Source organism: Capsella rubella, unplaced genomic scaffold, assembly GCF_000375325.1.
Source record: "Capsella rubella cultivar Monte Gargano unplaced genomic scaffold, Caprub1_0 scaffold_2, whole genome shotgun sequence".
Taxonomy (NCBI): domain Eukaryota; kingdom Viridiplantae; phylum Streptophyta; class Magnoliopsida; order Brassicales; family Brassicaceae; genus Capsella; species Capsella rubella.
Window position 1 is genome coordinate 2623986 of NW_006238922.1, and position 26418 is coordinate 2650403.

General features: G+C 33.5%; 5 protein-coding genes across 5 annotated transcripts; 3 read left to right on the forward strand and 2 right to left on the reverse strand.

Moving 5' to 3' along the window:
- The first annotated feature begins 791 nt into the window (after positions 1-791).
- On the forward strand, positions 792-2230 carry LOC17895489 (GDSL esterase/lipase At1g58430). The gene is made up of 3 exons (XM_023788245.1): positions 792-1409; positions 1524-1782; positions 1879-2230. Exons 1-3 carry the CDS (start codon positions 792-794, stop codon positions 2070-2072), a joined length of 1071 nt encoding a protein of 356 aa, XP_023644013.1. The 3' UTR covers positions 2073-2230.
- Positions 2231-8952: 6722 nt separating this feature from the next.
- LOC17895327 lies at positions 8953-9545 on the reverse strand. The gene has a single exon (XM_006300914.2). It carries the CDS (start codon positions 9543-9545, stop codon positions 8982-8984), a length of 564 nt encoding a protein of 187 aa, XP_006300976.1. The 3' UTR covers positions 8953-8981.
- A 7876-nt stretch (positions 9546-17421) lies between these two features.
- LOC111831919 lies at positions 17422-19123 on the reverse strand. The gene has a single exon (XM_023787508.1). The coding sequence runs from the start codon at positions 19003-19005 to the stop codon at positions 17422-17424; it is 1584 nt and encodes a 527-aa protein (XP_023643276.1). The 5' UTR covers positions 19006-19123.
- Positions 19124-19807: 684 nt separating this feature from the next.
- Positions 19808-23188, forward strand: LOC17896133 (probable disease resistance protein RXW24L). Its single transcript, XM_006300280.2, has 4 exons — positions 19808-20684; positions 20791-20937; positions 21084-22885; positions 23061-23188. The coding sequence occupies exons 1-3, from the start codon at positions 19808-19810 to the stop codon at positions 22847-22849; spliced, it is 2790 nt and encodes a 929-aa protein (XP_006300342.1). The 3' UTR covers positions 22850-22885; positions 23061-23188.
- Positions 23189-24748: 1560 nt separating this feature from the next.
- Positions 24749-25884, forward strand: LOC17895801. The gene is made up of 3 exons (XM_023787510.1): positions 24749-25034; positions 25092-25197; positions 25389-25884. Exons 1-3 carry the CDS (start codon positions 24749-24751, stop codon positions 25882-25884), a joined length of 888 nt encoding a protein of 295 aa, XP_023643278.1.
- The last annotated feature ends 534 nt before the right edge of the window (positions 25885-26418 follow it).

A 26418-nucleotide genomic window follows, 5' to 3' on the forward strand; every position in this document is an offset into this window, starting at 1 on the left:
TATGTAGAGTGTAGACCATGTCCATGCAGACCATGTGGTCCATGTGTATTATGCAAATGACCAAACACGAAGTCCTTTTCAGGTCCATGTTACAATCACTTACCTATTACTATTAGGCTAATTAATGTAGAATTAGAGAAGACAAAGGATTAGATTCAGATAGAGTCCTAAATATATAGGTTTTGTAACAAGTCCCACAAGTCGGATATTTTTTTTATAAACCCTATCGACTAATCCGGTCAATCTCAAAATAGACTATTTTTAGAAAGATCACTACACTGTTTGTTTCGAATTTGGAATATTTTCTGACTAATGTGAGGGAATAGTTAAATCGCCTGCATTTTGGCTATCAGATAAACCAACTGAACCTTCACCCAGTGAACATATTTTCCGACAACTATGATATTTTCTTTCACAACTCGAGTTAGTAAATGCACCACAAAGTTATGAAAATAAGTTGGTAGTTTCGTCTCGTTAATGCTACGTAAATGTGTGGTGAAAACTATACGATATTGACGCACCTACATAGATGTTGGTCTAATTATCAAACATAATAAATTTCATTTCAGAACCGAGTACAAAGAAGTTGTACAAATTGGTCTACTATATTAAGTGGCTGCGAAATATAAGTGAACCAAATTAAATTCGTTTTAATTTATTAATAGTTGTTACGAGATTGTTTGTTTAACACTAATCAGGTGGTGAAAAAAATCACCAACAAAAACTTCTTATAAATTCATGACCAAACAACACATTTCCTTAAATCTATAAAACTAAAACAATAATAAAAAATGTCGACGTCTATAACCATAGCCTTCACTCTCTTCATCACAACAACACTACTCGTGTTCGCAAACGCGAAATCGCAACCGCTTTTTCCAGCGATTCTGATCTTCGGCGATTCAACCGTTGACACAGGCAACAACAACTATCCTTCAGAAATAATCTTCAAAGCTAAACATGTTCCTTACGGTATTGATTTCCCAAGCCACTCACCTAACGGAAGATTCTCAAACGGGAAAATTTTCTCCGACATAATCGCAACCAAACTCAACATCAAACAGTTTGTTCCTCCTTTCTTACAACCGAATCTCACCGACCAAGAGATCTTGACCGGAGTCTGTTTCGCATCAGCTGGTGCAGGTTACGATGACCGAACCAGTCTCTCGACACAAGCGATTCGTGTCTCGGAACAACCAAATATGTTAAAGAGTTACATTGCTCGTCTTAAGAGTATCGTGGGAGACAAGAAAGCCATGAAGATCATAAACAATGCTTTTGTGGTTGTGAGTGCAGGACCTAACGATTTCATCTTGAATTATTACGATGTTCCTTCGTGGCGTCGAGAGTATCCTACCATTTCTGATTACCAAGAGTTTGTACTTAACATGCTTAACAATTTCGTGCGGGTAAAGTATATATTGTACCTCATACAAGAAATTAGGGTTTCGCAACTTAAAGTATGGTGTATTTTATGAATTAGTCTAGTTAATATCTCGTATCATCTCCCGGTGTTTTCGCAGGAGCTTTACAGTCTCGGTTGCCGGAAATTTTTGGTCGGAGGTTTACCACCAATGGGATGTTTACCGATTCAAATGACTGCTCAGTTCCGCAACGTCCTTAGGTTTTGTTTGGAACAAGAAAACAGAGACTCTGTTTTATACAATCAAAAACTTCAGAAGCTCTTACCTCAGATCGAAGGATCACTAACAGAAAGCAAGATACTTTACTCTAATGTCTATGACCCTATGATGGACATGATCCAAAGACCTAGCAAATACGGTATTACATATAAACACCTTTCTTGATCCAAAAGTTACCCCTATGAGATAATATTGAGCATTGATTATAACATTCTTGTATGTGGGATTAAAACAGGGTTTAAAGAGACGACGAGAGGATGTTGTGGATCAGGATACCTAGAGACAAGCTTCATGTGTAATGCTTATTCTACCATGTGTCAGAATCGCTCGGAGTTTATGTTCTTTGACTCGATACATCCAACGGAAGCTGGCTATAGTTACATTGCCAATGTTCTGGATACTAAGATTCGTGGGTGGCTTAAGGCTTAAGTTATCATGATTTGCAAAACTGAAACGATATTATTTGTTTCGACTATTTGTGGACCTTTTGTTTGTTAATCAACTTCACTCTATATTACATTCAACACTAGATAATCCCAAAAGTTCCAATGATTAACTTAGACCAATGATTAGTGATGTATATAAGTATCTAGTTTATTTGAGAATGTAACTTCGATGTCGTTAATCTATTTATATATATATATATAGTCTATTTTAAAACAAAACTTAAGATTGATACCATATTTGGATATGTTAAAAATTAATATTGATATATATTAAAAGGAGGTAGTTTTTGATGCATTTTAGATTAAAATACGTTCAGCGTTTTTGATGCATATAAAAAGTAGTCATCAAAACGTTAAAATAAAAATCAAAAACAAAATCAAAAGCAGTAAAAGAATATTTGAAGGCATCAAAGACATTATTGGAGATAAAAGGGTTGTTGAAGAATAGGAATGTGTAAGTAATTGAGTTCTTTGAAATGACCAAAGATGATATATGTCGAACTGCTTACACTAGAATACATGTACGAATACGATAAACAAAACTTAGCCATTAATTAATGCATATGTGGGCATTGGTTGTACAAATAAGTATGTTGAAATGTTATTATTTGATGATATTCATAAGTTTTCTAAATCATAATTTAAGAAAATGATCAAAATAAATATATTGAATTGTAGTACTGATATATTGTGTCAAAACATTGTAAAATTTATCTTTATATTTGAAAATTTTGATAACTATTGTTGCTATTATTATTGTTATTTTTTTCTTGTTATTTTTTATTATTATTATTATTAAAGAGAAAAGTTGTATCGATGCTTCTTTAAAAGTAAAAATATAATAAAAAGTACATTTACATTTGATTTTTTTAATATAAATAATTGTTGTTATTATGTTTGCAGAAATCAAAAGGTTTATCGAAGCCTCTTTTAAAAGTAAAAAATGGTATGTTTAATAATGAGAAGATAATAAAAAAGGTTAAGTGTAAGACCCCTAAAAAACTTAGAAAAAATAGATGAGCATAAGTGTGTCGAATCCAAAGTGAAAACCATCCTCCAACAGCATCTGCAAATCATAGTCTACTTCAGAAGAGAAGTAAATCGATCCATCATTTTACCTAGCCAATGGACGTAAGTAAACGAAGGCTATATGAGACTTAATTAACCTAATTCAACTTAGAAAATCTATTTATTTTAATTATTAGAAACAAAAAAAATTTTTAGCAATATAATATTGGGTATTACTACTCTATATACATAAAAGACCATAAAAATAAGTATATAATGATAGTTTTTCTAAGTTAGTTCTCTCTCTTCCTTGTGTAAATTGGACCAAAATAGCTTTATACCTTTAACAAAAATTTTAGCAATATAAAAAAAATAGATACCGATAATTATTTATCTGTTTCTTTTAACTTCAACGATATGATTTAATACGATACTAAATGCTTTAATACGATAATAAATTAATTAACACGATAATTTATTTAACGCAACAATTATGAATAATACAATAAACGAATTAACACGATAATTATGAGTTTACTATATAGCTGGTAATGTATCGCAATACAATGTGATCTAATATGTTTTGTAATGTTTATGATTCTTCAATAAAGATAATGTGTTAATTCGATAAAATAATTAATATTCTGAAGTTGAAGTATTTTAGCATGTACAAGTAAATGTAACACATTATCGTTATTGTTATCTTTATTATATTGTCTAACCCAATTTGGTTGGGGTAGTTACATTTTTATCTTATTGTAATTGATGATAAATAATATTTCTTAACATGTTATTACTATTTTTGACATTCATAATTATATAGTAGGGTTTAACATTTTTTTTTTGTATGTGATATAGTAATTGAGTTAACACGGTAAATATAAATTTATCACATAAATCATAATTTATCGCTATACAATTTAGTTTAACATGATGTATTTATAAATTATATATATATATATATATATATATATATATATATATATTGATATCATGATAATTCAATAGTCATTCATTTAACTTATAACATGATTTCACTTATTTGTTTGATGAATAATAATATCGTCGAAACTTATTTTACTATGTCTAAATAATTTGTTAAATAAAACAACGTATTTTTGTCTATTTATACCAGCTGATGAGGGACAACTAATTATCAAACAACTAATTCCAAACTTTATGTTTTGCCTTCCTAGAATATTTATACCTTAATTTCAACAAACGAAGTTCTATTTTTTACTTCTTGCCAATATTGTAGTTAATTCCCTACTAGGCTATTTTTAGAATTATAATTTAAAATGGTTTGGATTTGAAGGATGAATCCAAAAATATATATATAAGGTTTAACAATTCCCACCTAGTCGGTAAGTCCATTACAATAATGCGGGTGGTCAGTAAACGAAATTATGAACTAAAGTTGGTAAATGCGGCGAAAAAGTTTGGTGAACATATGACTTGAGCCACAATAAAGACAATAGCCGAAATTAATGTTTTCGAAAGAACAATTAATTGTTGTGCAACCACAAGTTGCTATATTAAGTGCATATTTATGTAAGTGCAACTACACATGTCGACACGAGTATACATGTGTGATTGTATGAAGTGTAGGATGAACAAAGCGATATTGAGAATTTAGATATTAGATATAAATGAAGACAAAATAAAAATAAAAACATATTAGATATAAATAAAAAGAGTGCAACTAGAAACACGAATTCAATAAATCATTGATTTTTCCGTGTTTAAGCGTTACAACATTGCTTTTCTAACTTTACCAATCATCATCATATGATCTAATAATAGAACTCGAGTTCATGGAAAACATAAAAATATACTAAATTTAATTTGCTTTTGTTTATTTCGTTATTAATTTTACCTTTTAAACAAAAATACAGATTAATCATATGGAAAAAATACGCAATATAATTTTTATACGCATCTTGTAAACGTTTCTACCATCACAAATATTATATTTTAAAAAATTGAGTGTAGAATTAGACTCCTAGATTTATATTACATATTATTTATTTTATAATGACAAATATTAATATTCTATATATATTTTTAACTTTGTATGATTGATTTGTAATTAAAAAAAATGGGAATATAAAATTAGAAAACTGGCAACTTCATTAGCAAAATTTTCTGCACAAAACCCTTGTTTGAAAGTTAATGGTTTGGTACATAATCTTATAAGCCGATCAAATTAGTTTTCTTTTTGTGTATTTTTTTTTTTTGTCGTCAAGTTTTCTTTTTGTGTATATGCAATTCACATTCTTTTTTTTTATATTGGATCTGAAATCATAATAGCCTATTACATTCTTATCAAGTAAATCCTGTTTCTGTATCACCTGAATTCAGATTCTGGTCCACCTTTTTCCAAAAAGAAAACATATCTCTTGGGTCAACTAGTTCAACTTTATATATAGATCACGTAAAAATACCTTCGTGTCATTTGCTTTTTCTGGTCTAGAAAAGTAGACAACATGAAATTGAAGTCGTTTACAAATTAAAAAGTTCATTACTCGAAAATCACTATTCTATTTTTATTTATATTGTTTCCATTTACGGTGCATGTTTTATTTTTTCTTTACTTTATTGCTCAATTTTAATTCTCATTATGAATTGTTCAACTCTAGATTCCTTACCAAAAATATAAACTGAAACTTAGATTGTTTTCGTAATATTTTATACGAATTTAAAAAAATACTAGTGATGGACCCGCACGTACGTGCGGAGTTATTTTTACAAAATCACGATTTGTTAAATAGATGCTATTTTGGTAAAATTTTGTTATATGAGTTTATTTGATAAACTATATATAGAGACACAGTTGTAAAATATAGATATTGTATTACATAATACAATTTTAAAATTATTTATATGAGAATGATAAATGATATTCATTGTTTATTTTTTAAACTAATCAAAATATTTCACTGTTTGCTTAGAGATGTTAAATCGGATTTGGGTATGGCTTTAGTTTGAATTGTTTTATGTGTAGTTTAGAATGGAAAACCCGTCCTGTCCCTTTATGTTTTGTCCTGAACCGTCCCGTCCCACCCCGTCCCGTCCCGTCCCGTCTTCTATCTATCATAAAATTTCTGTCCCGTAATCGTTTATTTTTAAAACATAATCATTTTGCCAATGTTTATTATAAGAAACTTGGTAAAATATTTAGATGCGATACCCGTATTCCTTGTTTAAATATTTATTTTTATCAAACTAATGAAAATCTAATTATCAATCTAAATCACATGCTCCCACCATTTTCATCCACAAGGCACTGTCTGTAATCCTATCATACACAATCCTTGTTCGATTTTTAATTTTATTGATCTTTCCGTTTCATCTTTATTTCTCATTACTTTCTTCAATTCAAAGATTCATGTTTTAGCCTTTTTGTTTTCTAAAGACTTAGGTATTTCTATTTTTTTTAATACATGGATTTATTGTAGTTTTGTTATCCGAAGTATACGTTATCTTCTTGTACCCGTCATATCATGTCTAAATATTTGAAATAAATAGGAAAGTGGAAATTAAATTTAGCAATTTAAATTACATGTCCCGTATCATACTCGTAGTTTTATATTTGAAAGTTGAAAGTGAATTTAACTTTATAACCATGTCTCATAACAATTATATCTGATCATGCTTTTTTTATTTATGAGAAATAATTCAGATAATGTTTGTTTTCGAATTATAAGTTCCCGTCTTGTATCCATTCCTATAAGTTTATATTTTTTTAATAAATAACACCATTTACATGTAACTAAATATTATTTTAATATATGTAAAATTTCATATAATCGTCCAAAAGTAGAGATTTATACGTCCCAATGTTGAATTTTGTACAATATTTTGAGATTTTGACAATTAAATATAACCACCAATTTTTTTTTTATTTCAACCGGTTATGCAAAACTTATATATCATATTTTTCAAAGATAGTTTAAAATTATATGTATATGTGAGATAATGTTTGTAGATATTTATTTATTATATCATACCAATTTGACATTTTATTTGTTTTCAATTAGATTAAATCATAAAATATAATCCATTTATTATTTAAAAATTGGTAATAAGTCGTTAAAATAATTTAAATGTGATATATCCACTTGTTATTTAGTTTTAATCTTAATAGAAATTCTATATGTTTATAATCTCAAAATGTAGTTAATGATTTGATAAAACAATTATTTAATATTTGATAATAGTAATGATATGCAAATTGCCAATGGATGAAGATTTATTTTGTTAACATTGTGTGAAATTAATAAGAAAAAAGAAGTTTAGAATAATCATAAGCTAACTGTTTGACCAAATAAAAAATCATTAACTAATTGAATTAATGATACATTTTGTAGATATGTTTTGTGCTATAATTGCTAGATTGCTTTTTGAATATGAATATTTTTTATGTGAAAATAAGAAACTTATGTGATCTAAAATGTTTATTCGCATGATTTTAGCAAAAAAAATATTCAATTATTGATTTGTTTAATTTTTATTTATATTTAAAAATTATATAATTTTTAAAAATTTGATGATATGATCAGTTATGTATATATACTATGTAAAATTTGATTACTTGATTATTTCATATGCTAACATATTTTTTTATCTTTTTATTAATCTAAAAATGTTATCTTTGTTTTTAGATATATGATGATTTTGTTTTATTAGATTTCATTCTATATCTATACTATTAATTTCGAAATTATATTAAAATATTAAATTAATATTAAATATGTTTATGTATATTCAAAATAGACATGTTTACATATATTTAATTTTGAATTTAATTGTCCACTTTTTTTGGTAAAAGATTATTATGATTTACATAAATATAGATTGTTTTTGTTTTTTTTTTGCTGTCAATAATTCTGTTTGGCAACTGGAATATATTTGATAAAACAATTATTTAATATTTGATAATAGTAATGATATGCAAATTGCCAATGGATGAAGATTTATTTTGTTAAGATTGTTTGAAATTAATAAGCAAAAGAAGTTTAGAATAATCATAAGCTAACTGTTTGACCAAATAAAAAATCATTAACTAATTGAATTAATGATACATTTTGTAGATATGTTTTGTGCTATAATTGCTAGATTGCTTTTTGAATATGAATATTTTTTATGTGAAAATAAGAAACTTATGTGATCTAAAATGTTTATTCGCATGATTTTAGCAAAAAAATATTTAATTATTGATTTGTTTAATTTTTATTTATATTTAAAAATTATATAATTTTTAAAAATTTGATGATGTATATATACTATGTAAAATTTGATTAGTTGATTATTTCATATGCTAACATATTTTTTTTATCTTTTTATTAATCTATAAAAAATTTATCTTTGTTTTTTAGATATATGATGATTTTGTTTTATTAGATTTCATTCTATATTTATTCTATTAATTTCGAAATTATATTAAAATATTAAATTAATATTAAATATGTTAACGTATATTCAAAATAGACATGTTTACATATATTAATTTTGAATTTAATTGTCTACTTTTATGGTAAAAGATTATTATGATTTCCATAAATATAGATTGTTTTAGTTTTTTAGTTTTTTTTTTTGCTGTCAATAATTTTGTTTGGCAAATGGAATATATTTCATGATTTTTTTTTTTTCAATTAGGGGGTGTTTGGTTTCAAGTTGTGCTTCCCAATTAATAGTATAGATATATATGACAGTATCTTTCTTTTTTATTTTGGGTATAAATCCATATAAATAACTTTACATAAAAATTATAATTAACTAGGAGCTCCACATTTGTTTTACTCTCATTAATTAATTACGTAATAACTTCAAGAAAAATACGTTTAAAAGCCAAAATGAAAACTTAATTAGATAATTAGTAAAATTAAAACTTGGATCCTCTGATGGTAACAGCATGTGATCTACTACGAGGATATAATAAGATCTCAGATCCCTTCTTAAAAGATCCTTCTTCTTCTTCTTCTTCTTCATCAATCCTCGCCATTGTAATCCCTACGCTCGAACTCTTCGGCAAACCGCCTTTTCCCGTAACTGCAACCGCAACCGCTCCAACCGCAACGCGATTCTCCAGCTGCTGCTTCTGCCGCAGCTGCTGCTGCTGAAGCTGTTGATGTATGATCATATCAATCTCGTTCTTATGACCTAAACTCCTAGCCGAAGCAGCTCTAAGAAGCTCGCTATAGTCATCATCAAAGGTGTAATCAGAAGATCTTCTCCGGGAAGAGGCAGCGGAGGAGGAGAAGGCTGAGGAAGTGCTCCGGCTTCTCGGAAATGGAACCGAGGCGGCGTCGACGGCTGAAGAGTAGTGAGTTCGAGCTGCACAGCCTGTGATGCTTCTCATGTAGAGATCACGAGCTTTGCATAGTACTTTTAGAGGCATGGTGATGATTCTCAAGAACCTGTTCTGTTTTTGTCCTCTCTTTCCCATTTCTTGTGTAGTTGTGTTTTTGTTTTGATGTAGTAATGATGATGATGATGATGGTGTTTGAGTTTGGAACATGAAATGGTTTTAAGTAGGTAGAGAGATTTGTTTAAGGTCAATTTTTGAGAAAGGAGGAAACAAAAAATAGCGTGTTGAAGAATTAAAAGTGGAACATGGGTTTTGTTGACTTGGTGGTACGGACTTGTTATTGTTGTTGTAGTAAATTTTTGATAAGTACACTTTAGTTACGCGGAAATATAAATGATTTTTTTTTGTGTTTTTTTATTCATATGAAAGTTAAATATTCTGTAGCAAATTTAGTCAAAATATCACATTTTTAAGTTTTTTTCCAAAACAATATTACTGTTAGTTAGTTTAATTTTCTAAAAACTTTTACAGAAATTTCATTTTCAAAAATGTCATAAGCACAAAAATTGATTTTCAAGGTTTTAAAAATGTTGTCTTCTTTGGGGGTTGAGGTAATTATTTTACATTTATAGTAAACTTTTAAGGAGATAGAGTTTAGCATTTAGGATTTAGGGGTTTAGTTTTCAATGTTTAAAGTTTAGTTCTAGTTTTCTATCATTTTTGTAAAAAATATTTTCATGGCAACTTTTAAAAATAAAACTAATAATGCTACTTTTGGAAATCATTATTTTAGTGATATTTATGAAATTTGCCTCTATTTTGTGTTTCTATGTTTTGCAAAACGAAATAAAATATTTTATTTTTTCCATATTACTTAATTAAATCGAAAGTATGATTAAAAAGTTTGTTGAAATAGATAAAAAGACTCGTTTTATAAGTCAATGTTTGGGACCGAGTTATATCATATACTAATATACTAATAAACTTCAACCTAAAAACTACTTTGCTTATATATTTGAAAAGTTTAAAGGTGAAACACTAAGGCACATTTTTGTTTACCAAGGTTTTTATTATTTCTGTTAAAAATGCTTTTTATTAATAAAGGTGTGTTTAGAGATGGTAAAAAAGTGTAGTATGTATACAAAAGTGTAAAATATCCATGCATCTTCGTGGAATGGTGTATGTAACTTGTGTTATGCGTTACTCAAACTAAAAAAAAAAACAATTTTGATTTGGACATTTAAAATTTAATTCGTTTTTTTAAAGAAATTTGGATACGAATTATCTGGCTTTAATTAGCTAGAAAAATAAATACCAAATTAAAATCATTAGTCAACGTTAATTTCCAAAATGTTCAGTTCGGCGATTTGGATACATTGATAAAAACAAAATAGTATAGAAATAATTTGTATCTTAACGCGGGAATGAAACATTCAACACTCTTCTCAATTTTTGTTTTTTTTGGTTAGAACTATTTAACTCACTTATCTCTTTTTATTTTTATTTGGTCTAAGTCTGATAAATTTTCAACTTCTTGTTTTTGCAACGGATTCAATTTGTTACTGCTGTACTATTTGATTCGGCAGAATTGATTGATTCTGGATTAATTCCAAAAGCTTGATTTGTAGTTGCTTAATTAGACTTATTCAAAAGTTGATGATCATTCGATTTATCCATTAATATTATTTTTGTGAAAAGTTAGTTAACAGAGCCATGTTTTGAATTCAATATGGACTTTCAAGTATGAATATGATTATCAGTCAATATATTTTCATCGTGTTGAAGCAATGGTTATGGACATTAAACCGAAATAGTAATTGAAACAAAGTTGGTTTTGGAGTAGTTAAAACAGCAAGTTTAAGAGTCATACTCATGATCTTTTAAGGATGGATATCTTGATCATGAACCTCCGAATCTGTGTAACGCTCGATGAATATGTAATCTTGAGATAGTGAATTGATGGATTCCATTCTAGTTGACATGTAGGATCAATCGCGATAATTGATCTTAACTCATAAACATTGCGTGCCATCATCTTCTTTGTTTACTCTGTTTCTTCGTTTGTGTTCTGTTATTGATCTCGAGTGACTTCACATTCTCTTCGATCTTTCATGACAATACTTAACCAGAGATTTGCCTCAAAGATGATCAAAATCCAGTCCACAACCGGAAGAAGTGATGATAAAGAACCTATTAAGGTATAGAGAGACACACAACACACCGATTTTTACATGGAACGCGCCAAGTCAACACTTCTCTAATTGATTTTATAAACAAAACTTATCTTTTACAAGGATACAATTTTATATGTTTAAAAGATTATCACCCATCATGAAACCAGCTCAAACATGTTAAATTGTGGAGTTCTCTTAGGAGGTTTGACCAAAAATAAGTGCAATTTAGTAAAGTAGGTGACTAAATCAATCCTTTTAAACATCTGTATCACCATGAAACTGGAATATTACATATAGTTAAACACTTAGAACAACGTTCAACTATGTGTAGTATTTATTATCTTGGTGCTTGAGGATGGTCATGGAACATCCAAAAATAAAAACATACATGGTTAAACCAACACGGCCATTACTAAATTTATGAGTAATTAAGGATTAACCCAAGGTATAACGTGCACAACCTTGTTTTGATTTTTTCTTATTTTTATTTTTTTGGTCAAATGATTTTTTATTAATTTATTTTACTTTGTCAATAGCTTAGCTGTTAGCAAAGTCTTATTTCATTATTTGTGCCTTTGTGGGAGGAGTCGCTTGATCACAGAATGTCATTTGAGAGCAGGCATCTCTGTTTAGCCATTCTTCTTCCTGAAGGGCGACGACGTTAAAGTTCCTAGTGCGTCTGCAAGAGGTTAGTAATTCTTTTTGTTCTGGTCTGTGGAATATATGTTTCTCTTGCAATTGTGTCTGTCGAGAGAGACAGATTATATGAAAAGCTTGAATATAGATAGATGAAAATATTTATCAAGGAAACCCTATTTATCAATTCCCTATAGAGGTACATTTTTTTGATAATTTTTATCTAGGAATTTTATTATAATTGAATGTCATTAGAAATATAGGTTTTAAGGAGCATAGTATAAATTTATTTATTTAATTGGGTAGTTAATAGTAATACATTAAATTTTCTATCAATTTATATCTATACGTAATAACAGAAAAAAATAAGAGGTACAAAAACGCAATTATTAATTTAATACATATTAATAGATGTTTTTGAATTTTTAGTTATTATTAGTTTCCTTAATAACATTACTAACAAAAAATTGTCAAAATAAAAAATTTCGAATTAACCAATTTTTTTTTTTTGTCAACAATACTAAATTTTATTGCCTTAAAACATGGATATGATTATTAATGTGAGAGTTAAAATATGTGGGAAAATATGAAAATTAATGAAATATGTGACAAGATGCATAAAAATACATTTATTTGATTTAAATATTACAATGAGAGTTACAAAATATCTGAAAATGTATATTTTAGCGCTATGGATGCCAAATGGACTAGAAAGGAGAGAGTGGGATTTTAGTTGGATATATATATGATTAAATTTTAGTTTTTGATTAGTAATAAATATTTATAAACTACATATTAATTGAAGATAGTTATTTCGTTTAGTTTAACATAACCTGAGAATTATTTATACTAAAGTGAAGAGATAAAACAGAAAATTTAGTATAGGACAATATGTTATACATAGTGAAAACAAATGGGTTACTGTAGGATTAGTAATATCTTTATAAACTACATACAGTATTAATCTGAGAAAACGATTCATTTTAATCGAAATTACATTATAAAATATTATAATAATGAAGAGATAAAACAGAAACTAGTGTTGGAAAATAGGCTATGTAGCAGACAAATAGGATAATAAGAAGGGATTAATGTAGGTCTCCTATTTTAAACTACATATTAATAGGAGAAAATGATTTTTTTTTTTTTTTGGGCCGAAAAGGATACCACTTCATTAATGGGCTTCGGTTAGCCTAAAACAACAGTTTTTCAAGGCAAGCTTTGCTAACGCATCAGCTTCCTCGTTTTCTTCTCTAGGTACAAAACGAAAGTCAATTGCAGAAAAATAAGATGCAGAGATAAGGATATCATGTTGAATCCCGTGGAGCTCTTTATGAGGAGTCTCCGAGTTGATGGCTTCGATAAGTTGAGATGAATCCGAAGCTATTATGAGTTTTGTGAAGTCGAGTTGCACGGCATGGGTGATGGCGTCACGGATAGCGAGTCCTTCTGCTTGAAGAGGAGATCTAACATTCTTTGTATAGGCGGATCCCGATGCCAAAATTTGTGACTGGTGATTACTTATGATCCATCCCAGCCCGGCCTGCTTCGTTGTCTTGTCCCAAGCAGCATCTGATTTGCAGATTATCGTATCGGATCCTGGCCGGGGGAGTCTCTGTTTTGCGCGTTTTGGAGGTGGATCTTTCTCTCTTGATTGTGCCTCTTGCCATTCCCTAGAGAGGTTAATGGCCTGGGAGAGGGTGGCTTGTGGTGATGCATGGGTTTTGGAGAACACTTGTTGATTCCGCTCAGTCCATATCTTCCACAGGATCCAGGGGTGAAGTGGTCCCGGTCCAGCTCCCACAGGGGGCAGGCAGATCCGGTCTCGGAGGTTTTCAAGGAGCAGTCGGAGAGTGCGATATTGGTTTGGATCGAATTGGTCTTTAAAGGGGGCCAAAGACCAGACACGTGAGGCAAAGGTGCAGGTGAAGAAAAGATGTATGGTCGTCTCACGAGCTCCGCAAAGAGGGCAGCGAGCCTCCTTATTGATGTTGCGGTTATAAAGATTTTCACCCACCGGTAAAGATTCTCTCATCATTCTCCACATGAGGAATTGCATTTTTGGTGAAGTTTTAGAGTTCCAAATATGAGCATTCCAATCAAAACCTTGGTTCAGGTCTTGCTGCAGTGTGGAGCCCGGGTGCAAATTCAAGCTTTCATAGTAACCAGATTTTACCGAGTACTGGCCTGAAGATGTTGGGAGCCAAGAGAAAGAATCCGGGGCTCCTAGTTTGCTTACTTTGATCTCCAGAATTTGATCGACAAAGTCTGGGAGGGTTTCTTCGATTTTTTTAACGTCCCATTCAAGAGTTGTGGAGGAAATGAAATATGAAACTTTGATGTTCTGGAGGTGCTCAGGTACAGGTCCCATTGGTGTGGTTGGCGAGGTAAGAGAGATCCATGGATCTGTCCAGAGATGAGTATCAGACCCATTTCCAATTACCTTTCCCAGTTGTGATTTTAGAAGCTCTTTACCAATGCAGATCCCTCTCCAACCATGAGAAGTAGAAGCCGGAGCTACACTGTTCAGGAAAGAAGTGGTGTGGCAGTACTTGCCAAGCAGGACTCGGGCTAGAAGGCAATTTGGGTTGATGAGGATCCTCCAACTAATTTTGGCTAGAAGGGCGTCATTGAAGTGTTGTAGGTCTCGGAAACCCAATCCTCCTTCTCTTTTTGAGTTTGTAAGTTTGTCCCAAGCAATCCAGCACATTTTCTTCTTGTCCATGGTCGAGTCCCACCAAAAGCGTGTTAACACCGATTGGATTCTCTTGTACAGTGAATTGGGGAGCTTAAAGCAGGACATCGAGTAAGTTGGCATGGCAGCAAGGACTGATTTTAGCATAGTGGTTTTGCCTGCTGCAGAGAGGAATCTAGATGACCAACTGCTAGCTCTTTGCCGTATTCTGTCGACTATTGAAGTGAAAAGATCTTTTTTCTTCCTTCCAAATAGTTCAGGTAAGCCGAGATATTTACCCAGTCCTCCTTCCCTTTGTATACCTAGCTGATCTTTGACTCTTTGCCTTGTATCTGAGGGAGTTTTGGTCGAGAAGGTGATAGCGGATTTTTCTGTGTTAATCATCTGCCCCGATGCAAGCTCATACTTCTTGAGGATGTTCAGTAGAGTAGTACAGTTTTGGGGGTCAGATTTACAAAAAAACATGGTGTCATCCGCAAAGAGGAGGTGACTCAGTCGAGGGCTTGTCTTGCCCACTTTTATTCCAGTAAGAGCATTATCCCTTTGTGCTTTCTTGCAAAGACCAGACAGAACTTCACTGCATAAGATGAATATGTAGGGAGATAAAGGGTCACCTTGTCTAATGCCTCGTTGGGGAGTGACCAGTCCTTGAGCCGATCCATTCAGGAGGTAGGAGTAGCTAACAGTGGTGACACATTGGAGGATCCAGCTTATCCATCTTTGGTGAAAGCCTAATCTTGTAAGGACTTCTGATATAAAGTTCCATTCGATTCTGTCATATGCCTTACTCATATCAGTTTTAACGGCCATGTAGCATCTTTGCTTTGCAGATGAGGAGTGCAGATAATGGAGAACTTCATGTGTGATGAGTACATTGTCTGAAATGGCTCTTTGGGCACAAAGGCTGACTGATTTTCTGATATCAATCTGTGGAGGATTGGCTGTAGCCTCTTGGTGAGAATTTTGGAGATGATCTTGAAGTAGACAGAGCAGAGAGCTATAGGCCTATAGTCAGACATCTTCTTTGGGCTTGTTATTTTTGGAATCAATCTAACATGTGTTCTGTTGATGTTATGAGGCAGGGTACCAGAGGTGAAGAAATCCTGGATTTCAAGTGTGATTTGGGGGCCTACAGTGTGCCAGTTGGATTGGAAAAAACTTGCTGAGAAGCCATCCGGTCCTGGTGCCTTATCAGCATGGATAGAGAAACATGCGGTCTTTATCTCATCCGGCTGGGGTATTGCTATTAAAGCCTCATTTGTCTCCTCAGAGATACAAGGGCTGAGAGCCTCCTCAACGGTAGAGTCAACTGGAGTTCCTTTAGAAGTAAACAGATCCTGATAGTAGTCAGTGATGACTTTTAAGATTTGAGGTTCTTCATAGACTGCTTGTCCCGAAGCATCTTCTATGACAGAAAACTTATTTATTGCTTTTCTACCCTTGGTTATTGCATGGAAGTAGCCAGTGTTCTTGTCTCCTAGAGTGAGCCATAGTTGACGACTTCTTTGTTTCCAGAATTCTTCTTCCTCTTTGTAGGCTTTTGATAGTTCCTCATTGATACCAGCAATTTGGAGGGTGCTCGAGAGAGGGCTTGACATGGCCAGTTCCAGATTGTCTCTTGCCTTTTCAATCTTTTTTTTGCTATTCTGGTAGTGTTCTCTGGTCCATATTATAATTGCTAATCTACAGCGATTAATTTTCACCTCTACTTCTTCATCCTCTTCAACTCTCCATTGAGTTCGAATCAATTGAGTGACTTCTTTGTTTCTTTTCAATCTTCTGTCATAGCGAAACAACCCCTTCTTACGTTTTTTCCTCAGGTCAAAGTAGGTCAAAAGAGGTCGGTGATCTGAGCTCTCAAATCTTAGATACTCTGATCTCCCTGAAGGGTAAGCTTCCGCCCAGGAGCTGTTTGACATTGCTCGATCCAGTCTGCAATGGACCAGGTGATTATATCTTTGTCCTCTCCAAGATAGGAAGTTGCCTGAATGCTGTAGATCAAACAGGTCACATTCTGACATGAAAGATCTCAAGTCGATGTAGGAGCCCTCCGGTCTCTCTGGTCTTCCTTGTTTTTCTGAAGAGTCAATGATGTCATTAAAGTCTCCCGTTAAAAACCAGGGTTGCTGTCTAAGATGTCCCATAGCTGAAATCTGATTCCAAATAGTTTTCCTTTTTGATTTGTCAGGTTCTCCATAGGTGAAGGTAGCAAAGAAGGACTTTCCTTCAGCTGTGATTAGGGTGTCTATATAGTTTGTGCTGGAATGCAAGACTTCTAAAACCAAATGTTGTTTCCATAGGAGGGCCAGACCACCACCACCCGGGCTGTGGGGGGAAACAAGTTTGTGCTCTGAGTAGTTCAAGTCTTGAAGTTTATTGAGAACAAAGGCATCAGTATTCTTTGTCTCCATGAGGAAGATTATATCAGGTGAGAGACTTTTGTGCATCTCTCTTAGTCTTTGGACTGTTGTGGGATTCCCCAAACCACAACAGTTCCAGCTCAAAACTCTTAAGGAAGAGGAGGGGGGGAAGGCTGAAAATCCTTCCTGTTCTTTGTGATGGCTGGGATAATGACTGACTTTGGTATTGCTCTGCTTGTAGATGGGCGAGTGTCATCATCCTGCAATGTTAACTTTTGTTGAGCTTTTGAGTTTCTGGATCCAGTAGGGGGTCCCTGCGGGTTGGTAGTCTTTTCTGGTGTGTTCTTTCGCTTTGGGGATCCTTGTCCAAGAATTTTGTTTCTTTTGCTAGTTTTGGCTCCCATAAGGTGGGGAGGGTTTTTGGTGCTTGTTTTTGCTAGAGGGGGGCGTCCTCTTTTCTTCCTTGTTGCTGGGGAGGGGTTTCCTTGGGCCATAGCAGGGTGGATTGGGAGATCTTGATCCTCCTCAACTTCGTTCTCCAGAATCTGTGTATTTAGAGCAGTAGAGGCTGCAAGGATTTGGTCTGCTGTCTCGCTCATTAAGCCTCTGGTTTCACCTTGTATCACTCTGTATTTTCTGGCTGCTTGTTCAGTAGGGTCCGCACAGCTGGTGTATTGGATTGTCACCTCCTGTAGGTCTTCCATAATTGACTCTCTGGTAGGAATCACAGGCGCAGGAGGGGGTGGAGTAAACTCTGCCTGTAGGTTCCTTTCAAGAGGAGGGCGCCTGGGTCTTGAAGAGTCAGAAGCTTCAACGAGGTTTACAGATGGGTTGCCTTCCGGGGCGTATTTTTCTCTCCATTGCAAGGTAGGGGGGTATTTTCCTCTGAGGGTTCTTTGATGATTTCTGTTCCAATCACGGTGATTAGGGTCTCTACTTCTTTCAGGTGAGTATCTTCGGCTATATGGCCTTTGATGTGCGGTTCTGGGAGCAGAGTAGGATTGAGAACTGTGGTGTCTCCCCTCCCCGTGATGTTTCTCTGACAGGGTGTTAGTACGTGCTCTTTGATAGTCCAGTTTTGTGTTGCCTTGGGGAGATTTGTGTTCAGAGTGCACCTCTCTGTACGAGTGGGATCTGGCATTTGATGCTTTGGATTGGTGGTGTGAAGTAGACGGGGGAGCTTTTTGTACAGGGGTTGGTTCCTGTATTCCAGGGCAGTCTTTCTTCTCATGAGAGAGTCTGTGGCAGTGAAGGCAGTGTTTTTTCAGGCTTTTGTACTCCAAGGTTATCAAAGCTTCACTCCCATCCATAAATTCAACTATAGTCTCCTTGACCAGCGGTTTGAGTCCATCTATTAGAGCCTTCATCTTAATAACTGTTGCGGTAATTTCGTGATCCAGGAGATCTCCCACTTCCTCGCAGATTGACAGGATCATTTCTAGTTTCCAGAAGTGTTTAGGGAGACCCTTAATCTCAATCCAGAAGGGAATCTTTGAGGGGAATGAGGCAGAAATGATTGGTTCCCATTTTTCCACAATTACCATCCAGTGGTCAAAGTGGTAGGGTCTGTTTTCCAATACCATTTGGAGGTCGTCTTCAAAGTCAAAGAGATACTGGAAGAGTCCATTTCCTAGATCAGATCCAATGGCTTTACCACGCAGGTTCCATCGCTTGGGTAGGAAAGGAATGAGAGACCAGACCCGTTGCTGTGCCGGGTTGGTAAGCCTTCCCATTAGTTGGATTTTAGTTGGATATATTTTTGTAAAATTACATTTTTCCTATACATACCCTGCTGCAAAACTATCCTTTTTGTTGTTGTATGTTTTCAATAATACTTTTTTCTAAATACAAAATGACTAAATTCTAAACGCAAAACTCCAAATACTAATCCTTACCCCTTCAAAGCTATACCATAAATGTAAAATATATAGAAATGCAAACCTAAAAAAATAGGGAATTCTAAATAAGTTGACATATTGTAATTGTACAAAAGAGGGCGAAATGGAAATGACAAAAATAAGGTATCTTTGCAAAAAAGTATATAGGAAAGGGCATAAGTAATAAATTCCCTTTCTCTACTTTTAATTGAAATGATATTCAAAAATAATTGTAATAATTATATCATGTGAATTACTTATATTAACGTGATGAGATATAACAGAAAACTAGTGTTGGACAATATGCTATATGTAGCAAAACAATAAACACCATATAATGTGTATCCTCAATTTATTTTATCATAAAAAATTGATCTTCACATTTTATTTAATTAAAATCATGTCAAGAAATAAAGATAAAATAGAGAAAAAAAGTATTTTGTGTTTATTGGTTTTAAAAGTCAGTTGAAAAAAATTGTTACAACAAATTCTTCTAAAATGATACATGTAGAAAAAATAGAGTGCCAAATATAATTTTCTCATAGCTTCTCTTTGGAAAAACCGTACTTTAATATATACATATTTGACTTCTTTTGGTACTTATTACAATAGTAAATTGAATTTTACTTATTTTGATATTGCTTAAGCAGGAGTCACTATGGAACTTTTGTCTTTTGGAGTAGAAAAGCTATGGGACAGACTAAGCCAAGAATACGAGCAATTTCAAGGAGCCGAAGATCAAGTAACTGAACTAAAAAGTAATCTAAACCTATTAAAGTCATTTTTGAGAGATGCAGAAACTAGGAAACATACAAGTCAGATGGTGAGAAACTGTGTGGACGAGATAAAGGAAATTGTTTATGATGCTGAGGATATTATCGAAACGTTTATTCTCAAGGAAGAAGACGGAAAAAAAAGTAAGAAGATCATGAAGCGCATACGAAGATTTGCTTCCAGTATAGTTGATCGAAGACGATTTGCATCCGATATTGAAGGCATAAGTAAGAGGATCGCCAAAGTGATTCGAGATATGAAGAGTTTTGGAGTACATGAAATAATTGCCGATGACAGGCGGTCTGTATATCCACTACAAGAACGAGAAATGGAGCTGCGACAACAATTTGCTAGTGACCACGAAAGCAATCTTGTAGGACTGGAATCAAATGTTATGAAACTGGTTGGGTATTTGTTGGAGGATGGTGACATTCAGATTGTCTCAATCACTGGAATGGGTGGTCTTGGGAAAACCACCCTTGCTAGACAAGTTTATCTTCACGAGAAGGTTAAGAATAATTTTGATAGACTCGCATGGGTGTGTGTTTCGCAAAATTTTACCCGGAAGACTGTTTGGCAAATGATCTTGCAGAATCTCACATCTAAAGAAAGGAAAGGTGAAATCTTGCAAATGGAAGAATCTGACCTCCACGATGAACTCTTTCGATTGCTAGAAACATCTAAATCATTGATTGTCTTCGATGATATATGGAAAGAAGAAGACTGGAACCGAATCAAGCCAATATTTCCACCCAGAAAAGGTGATCTCTAATTGTTCTTAAAAAAATAAAGATGGAAATAACTCATGTCTCATAGTCTAAATATACTCATTGTGCTCTTTGCGTTTGGTTATTATGAAACGAGCAGGTTGGAAAGTGTTACTTACTTCTCGAAATGAGAGTGTCGCAATGCGTACAGAGACAACAAATATCAACTTTAAACCCGAATGCCTAACTATTGAAGAAAGTTGGACACTTTTTAGAAGCATATTATTTCCCAGGAAAAATGCATTCAGTAAGCTTTCAGTTAAAGTGATTTATTTTTCAATGTCCATTGTATAATATTCTTTGGCCTAAATAGACTGGTGTTAAGATATTCCTATCACGTCCAATTGCAACGTAGCAATGAAGAATAACTCAACTTAGTGATGCACTATGCAGAATTTCAGGTTGATGAGGAAATGGAAACGATGGGTAAGCAAATGATCAAACATTGTGGCGGGTTGCCTTTGGCTGTCAAAGTGTTAGGAGGAATTTTAGCTACACAATACACACCGCATTATTGGAGAAGAGTTTTTGAGAATATTGGAACCCACATCGTTGCAAGACATAGCTTCAGTAAAGAAGACAACATATCCTTTAACTATATAATGTCTTTGAGCTTTGAAGAGTTGCCTGTTCATTTGAAGCAATGTTTCCTCTACCTTGCTCATTTTCCTGAAGATTATGAAATACATGTAGAGAAATTATCTTATCATTGGGCAACGGAAGGAATATCCCAACCTAGGAACTATGACGGAGCAACCATCCGAGATGTTGCTGATGGCTACATAGAGGAGTTAGTGAGGAGAAACATGGTCATTTCTGAAAGAGACATCATGACTATGAGATTTGAAACGTGTCAATTACATGACATGATGAGAGAAGTTTGTTTGTTTAAGGCTAAAGAAGAGAATTTCCTACAAGTTGCTGGTACTAACTCTTCGATTGCACCCTCTCAATCTCTTGCACACTCACAATCTCCTAGCACGTCTCGGAGGCTCGTCTTACACAATCCTACGACGAAATTACATGTTGAGCAAGTTATAAAGAATCCAAAACTTCGATCTATCGTGATCATATGGAATGATATTCGAAGAGGTTGGATGCTATCAGGCTTAACCCTTACGAGGTTACAACTGATGAGGGTGTTAGATCTCTCTAAAGCCGAATTTGAAGGAAAGAAATTACCTTCTAGCATTGGCAAGCTCATCCACTTGAGATATTTGAGCTTAGAAGGAGCTGTGATATCTCATCTACCATCTTCTCTAGGAAATCTAAAGTTACTTATCTATCTAAATTTAGATGTCTTTGTACGATCCGCAGTCGTGAGGTCTGTATTTATGCCAAATGTCTTGATGGGTATGCAAGAATTGAGATACCTTGCATTACCGCGGTATGAACTTGAAACCGTCGAGTTGGAATTGGGCAAGCTTATAAACATGGAGACCTTGAAGAATTTTTCAACTGAGAAATGTCGTTTAGTGGATCTCCATGGTATGGCTAGGTTGAGGACTCTCAGCATCATTTTAAATAGTGAGACCAACGTAGAAACTCTATCTGCATCAATAGGTGGATTGAGACACCTAGAAAGTCTCAATATCGAGGATCCCTTGTATAAAAGGATGATAGAAGAGGTTATACCTTTTGGTTGCAAGAAAAAGAGGTTGCTAGAAGAGGGATTGGTTCTGAATCGTCATCATCTCAACAAGTTAGAGATAAGTATATATATGCCAAGGTTACCTGATGAGAAACACTTGCCCTCTCACCTTACATGCCTAGATTTGCGTGAGTGTCGTTTGGTGGAGGATCCAATGCCGATACTAGAGAAGCTGCTTCACTTGAAAGAGGTTTGCCTATGGTCGCGATCTTTCTGTGGGACAAGAATGATTTGCTCGGAAGGTGGCTTTTCTCAATTGTATAAGCTTTTATTATCTGGACTACGTGACTGGAAAGAGTGGATAGTAGAAGAAGGTTGCATGCCCCTTCTTCATACTCTAAAGATTGATCGCTGTGAAAAGTTAAAGGAGCTTCCTGATGGTCTAAGGTTTATTACTTCCTTAAAAGTACTGAGTATTGGAAGGGGGTGGAAGGAGGAATTGTCGGAAGGACATGAAGATTATTACAAAATCCAACACATTCCTTCGATTGTATACATAAGTTGCTAATATTAGGAATGAGACCTCTCAGCACTTACATACCAGGTAATGAGTTTTTTCCTCGAATTTAAAATTTCGTACAAAAAAACATAGAATATATTCGCTGTTTATTATCAATATGGAATAAAAAGTGGTTTTATTTTTAAAATGGATAATATATTCGCTGTTTATTCCTTTAGGAAGAAGTAAAATTAAGTTGTCTTTATTTTTATTTTTGTAGACGAGTCTCTTCCAAAGCGAATCTATTATCAAAGGTGTCACATCAGCGTATGCTGCGTATCTATATAACAATAACAATAATAAACTCTTTGCATTGTTCTCTTTTGTTATATTTATCAAACTTACGAATTCTGTTGGAATATCATGTGGTTTGTATGAAAATTGAATTTATGTTTGGTTTGACTAGCTATCTCAAGTTTTTCATTTTCTTCAATCAATTACCTGAAACTAGACATTTTTACATGGGAAGTAAAAGATGAAGAACTAGCTAATCGGTGCTCAATTTCAGATATACTACAAGTCTACAACCTACGTTTTCAGACTCCGGACATCATTACAAAGGTGTTGCAAAAAAACTCTTTATGTCTGTTTCCAAACTAAGTAATTATTTATTTGTCGTTGCAAATTGATACGGACCAAAAAAAGGTTGCAAATGTATGACGGTTTTGTGACTATATAATTAACATGATCATATATAAGCTTTTACGGCAAAAAAAAAAATAGTAGCTATATATTAAAGTTAGCTATTAAGATGAAATTTTTTTTTGGCAAAAAAGTTAAATATACATGTAAAATCATATTTGTCAATATATATTTTTTCGTAAAAATAGAGAAGTATATTATCAACCTAGCTAATTTTATTGTAGAAATTTTCGGGATAAATGATTGGATTGGACCATGCAAACTAGAAATACCCTTAAGGGAAGAGATCGTATGACAATCAAACCGTGAAAAATGGGGAAAACCACTCTTAAAATACAAAACACATGCCCTTTGGCTAAAAACTAAGTTAGAAATGTAATATTAAAAACTTAAAATATGCAAAGATGTCTTAGAGTTTTGTAGCTTATTCTTATATAACGTGCACGGTCTTATTTTATTTTCAGTTTGTATGGTCAGCAGTTAATACGATCTCGTTAATCTTTTTAAATTGCTTAACATTTAATATGTTTGTCACTTGCGTAGCTGTTACCACTAACACGAACTTATCTACAGAATAATTAAATATTACCACTATGATCCTAAGAGCATCTCAATTAGACATATTGAAGAACATAAGTAACATATAATTTTAAAAAAAGATTTTGGAAAATGTGAGATACTATGTCTAAAGTGACTTCTTGAATTATTTTGATTGAGTTTGGCTTTGTTTTAAAACACACTTACAATATAATATAATATTAGTATTTTTATGATTAAATTTATGTTAAAATATCAACATCAATTGTGCAATGGAGATGCTTAAAAATAGTATTACTGTTATGTGTCTTTTGAGTTGACTTACGAGTTACGACACTTTAGCTGTATCTTACCTATTATGTATGTGTGTTTGCCATTATAATAAAATTTTTAAACAATTCTGAGCTATATTTAATTTTATATTATTTGTCTACTTCATAATGGTTATATAAAATTGTAAGTTGGTCATTGATTATTCATAGACTTTTGTTTTCATAACATTTTATTCTGCTCCACAAGATGGATGACGAAATCAGAATAGCATAAATTCTGAGAGACCTCATATCGATCATAACCAAAGTTACCAAACCAGAGAAAAATAAAATGAATGATGATAATAGACCAAGATGTCCTCTTTCTCATCCAACTCACCATCCTCATACCCTTTCCCCTCGTAGCAACCCTGACCTTCGGTTCGGTTGCGCTACGTGCTGCGGCCAAAAAGCCATAATGGAGCAGTCACCACATTTTTACTGCACCACCTGTAATGTTGAGTTTCACAATGGTTGTCAACGGCGTACAAGAAAGATAACTCATCCTTATCACCTCCAACACCCTCTCACTCTCTCTTATCGAAACCCTGAAACGGGAATCATGTTCAACTCTAATGTTGACTCTGGCGAAACTCAGTCCAACACATCTGATCGTGGGAAGTCTGAGTCTCTCGATATTATTTGGTCCCAAGCCGATAGCATATTCGATGAGTGCACTTGGTGTGGTAAAGATTTCAAAGATGGTTGGTTCTATCACTGCTCTATATGTACCTTTTGTTTGGATCTCTCTTGTGCGGCAGTTAGTCCACCTCTAGCTATTCCAAACCCAAAAAGCCATCAACATTCACTTCTCCTCTTCCCTCGACCGGTACCAGTTCCATGTGATGCTTGTGGATTGATTAAGGCGTTCGAACCAATTTATGCTTGCTTCCAATGCAATTACATGGTCCATCATAATTGTATGGATTTGCCCCGAGTCATAAAGATCACTGTCATGTTCATCGCCTCTCCCACACTCTTCACCTTTCACATGTCATTTCGCCATGCCGTATTTGCTATAAGAAAGTTGATAACAAATATGGGAAGTATTCGTGTAGGCATGAGGAATGCTCTTATGTAGTTCATTCCAAATGTGCAACACATGAAAATATATGGGATGGAAGGGAACTAGAATGGAAAATAGAAGAATCGGATGATACTGAAGATATTATACCTTTCAAGAGAGTAGGGGATGATCTGATTAAGTATTTTGGTCATCAACATTGTCTAAGGCTCCAAGAGTACGATTGTGTTCGAGACGCCGAGAAGCAATGTCAAGCGTGCGTCTTCCCTATCGACTCTCAGCATTTCTACCATTGTACGACATGTGATTTCTTCCTCCACGAGGTATGTGCTAATCTTCCTCGAAAACTGGATCATGCATTGCACAATCACCGTCTTATCCTAGATCCGTCATCACCAAAAGACTTCAAATCCATCTATTGTTCAGTTTGCTCCCGGGCATCCACTGGTTTCAGGTACAAGTGTTCAGAAATAGATTGCCAAAAAGGCGCGAAATTTGCGGTGGACATTCTGATGCATTTTGGTTCCTGAATCATTTGTAAGAATATTTTATATTAAGTGTGGCTTGTGTGTCTTCTGGTTTATTTATGAAGTTCAAATTCATATTAATCTTATGGATTCTAATATTAGGGACGACACCGTGATGAATCGGTTTCGATTAATGAATTAGAATTCGGGTGTATTGATAACCCTCTTCCCTTGCCTTAACTATATTATATAAGTCATATATATTATTGTATATATTATATTTATGCATTATTAAAGAGGTGGTTATTATAAACCAACACAACTCTCTGGAAAGATGCAATATACATGTATATATATGTGTGGTGTTGAAAAGTGACTCTCTACGGTCGTTGTTCTCATTGAGAGGGAAAACACCACTGATTAAAAACAACAAAAGAGATTAGTGATCTTCTTCATCAAAGATCACAGGAAAGCAATAAGGAGTAAGGGAAGAAGAAATCAATCTGTGAAGAAGACTTGAATCCATCATCAAACCCAATCAAGCAATGGATCAAGGTTAGTGTTTCTTCTTTCATAAGAAACTGTTCATGGTTGAAT